This window comes from Tuber melanosporum, assembly GCF_000151645.1.
Source record: "Tuber melanosporum whole genome shotgun sequence assembly, scaffold_325, strain Mel28".
Lineage (NCBI taxonomy): Eukaryota > Fungi > Ascomycota > Pezizomycetes > Pezizales > Tuberaceae > Tuber > Tuber melanosporum.
Window position 1 is genome coordinate 33,825 of NW_003299003.1, and position 1,628 is coordinate 35,452.

Sequence of the window (1,628 nt, forward strand, 5' to 3'; positions counted from 1 at the left end):
AAAATGGTGATTGCGTGGTGCGTACAAAAAGGAGGAACATGTCGTGCCTGTTTGCTACCTTGGTGTTTGTTTACTAGCTTAGGTGGCCTATGGGGGGAAGTCTACTCACCCGTATATAAGGAGGTGACTTCTCGCTTGTTCCCTTTTGACTTTGTAATTTATTATATCATATTCGTACCATCGGAAAGATCGCAATGGCAACACTGATCGAACTCCGAGGCAGGTTTCGGCATCACAGGGAAATATCAGTGCCTAGATAGTCGGAGAGGGCAGGTTGGACTCTTCTTTGCGGTGGTCATTTTTTCCTGCTGCGCTCTTGTGGGATCAGAAGGTGAGATTAGTGTTTTAGCCGCATTGAATCGAATTGATTGCGGTTTGTGGAGCTTTAGAAGGTAGGTCTACTAGCCCGAATTGGTTGCTCTCGGCATCATACCGTATGCGCGAGACCATAACAGACCTCTATAGTAGGGAAAACAAAAGCTCTCCGCCCCGCGGGAAGGAAAGTTGACCCCGCCTTCTCAACCTCTCCATTAGGCTATCATCCCACCATTCCTCTCCTTGAAATACATCCCCTATCAGCCCCCGCCACAACCCAAGCTAAAAAATGTCCTCCGACCTCCTAACCCGTCCGCGTACGCCCCCCCCCCCCCTCCCCTCCTTTTAAACGCTAACACCCAAAAAAAACTTCCACCTACAGTAACCTCCGCAACCCTCACTATCCGCGTAATCAAAAACTTTCCCTACCGCACGGCGAAAAACCTTGTTCTGCATAACCTCGACTTGACAACCCTCACCTCCGGCGACTTGAAAGAGCGTGTGCGCAGCGAGATCTTGTCTTCCACTAGTGGTGGCGGTGGTGGGTGGAAAGCTTATAAGGGGGTGGTTGGGACTCTTGGTTTGCCATATCACAGTGGGCGCAGATGGGAGGGGGCTAATGTGGGGGAGGGAGGGACAGATACGTTAAAGTTGTATACCAAAGCGCATGGGACAAAGACCAATAACTTGATCATCAATATGGAGGACGAGGGGGACGAGTTAATTTTTGGGGATGATGGGAGGGCATTGGAGGGGTATGGGTGTGGTGAGTTTGCTTTGCTGTTCTAGTGTCTATGCTTGTTTGTGTGGTGGGGGTGCTGCAGCAGCGGGCTTTGGATTGCTGATCGTGGGGGGGACGTAGAACATGAGACAGAGATTTCGTTCTTCAAATTGGAGGATTATTTGGAGTTTAAGGGGAATCCTGAAGAGAAGTGGTAGCGCTCAAATGTCACCTTATAGATGGGGGGAGGGTAAGATGGGGCGGGGGAAGGTGGGGTTAGGCAAGCCCTGAGCGCTTATATTCGTCTGGATTAGTCTCAAAGTTCACCAGGCTCTCTAGATTTCAGTGACGTGAATCAATCTTATATTTTCATCGAGATGGGTATCAACGAGCCGTTTTCCTTTGTGGTTGATAACTTGCTCTAGCTACCAGCTTCACGCGATTTCACTCGAATGTGAGTTGAGGAAGGAGGTATCAAAGCATTTTTACCGCTTTCGCGCACAAAATCCTAGGATATTGAGGGGGGATCAACCCAGATCAGGCCATAACTTCTCTTTCTCACTAGGAAGCTTTTTCTGGATTTCAAGGTGCC

The 1,628-nt window shown here is 49.3% G+C and overlaps 1 protein-coding gene; it reads left to right on the forward strand.

The window, feature by feature from the left end:
• Positions 1-604: 604 nt before the first annotated feature.
• GSTUM_00001979001 (uncharacterized protein) lies at positions 605-1,412 on the forward strand (the record flags this gene model as incomplete). XM_002839244.2 has 4 exons in its annotated part: positions 605-632; positions 698-895; positions 956-1,081; positions 1,178-1,412. The coding sequence occupies 4 exons, from the start codon at positions 605-607 to the stop codon at positions 1,252-1,254; spliced, it is 429 nt and encodes a 142-aa protein (XP_002839290.1). The 3' UTR covers positions 1,255-1,412.
• Between the last annotated feature and the right edge of the window lie 216 nt (positions 1,413-1,628).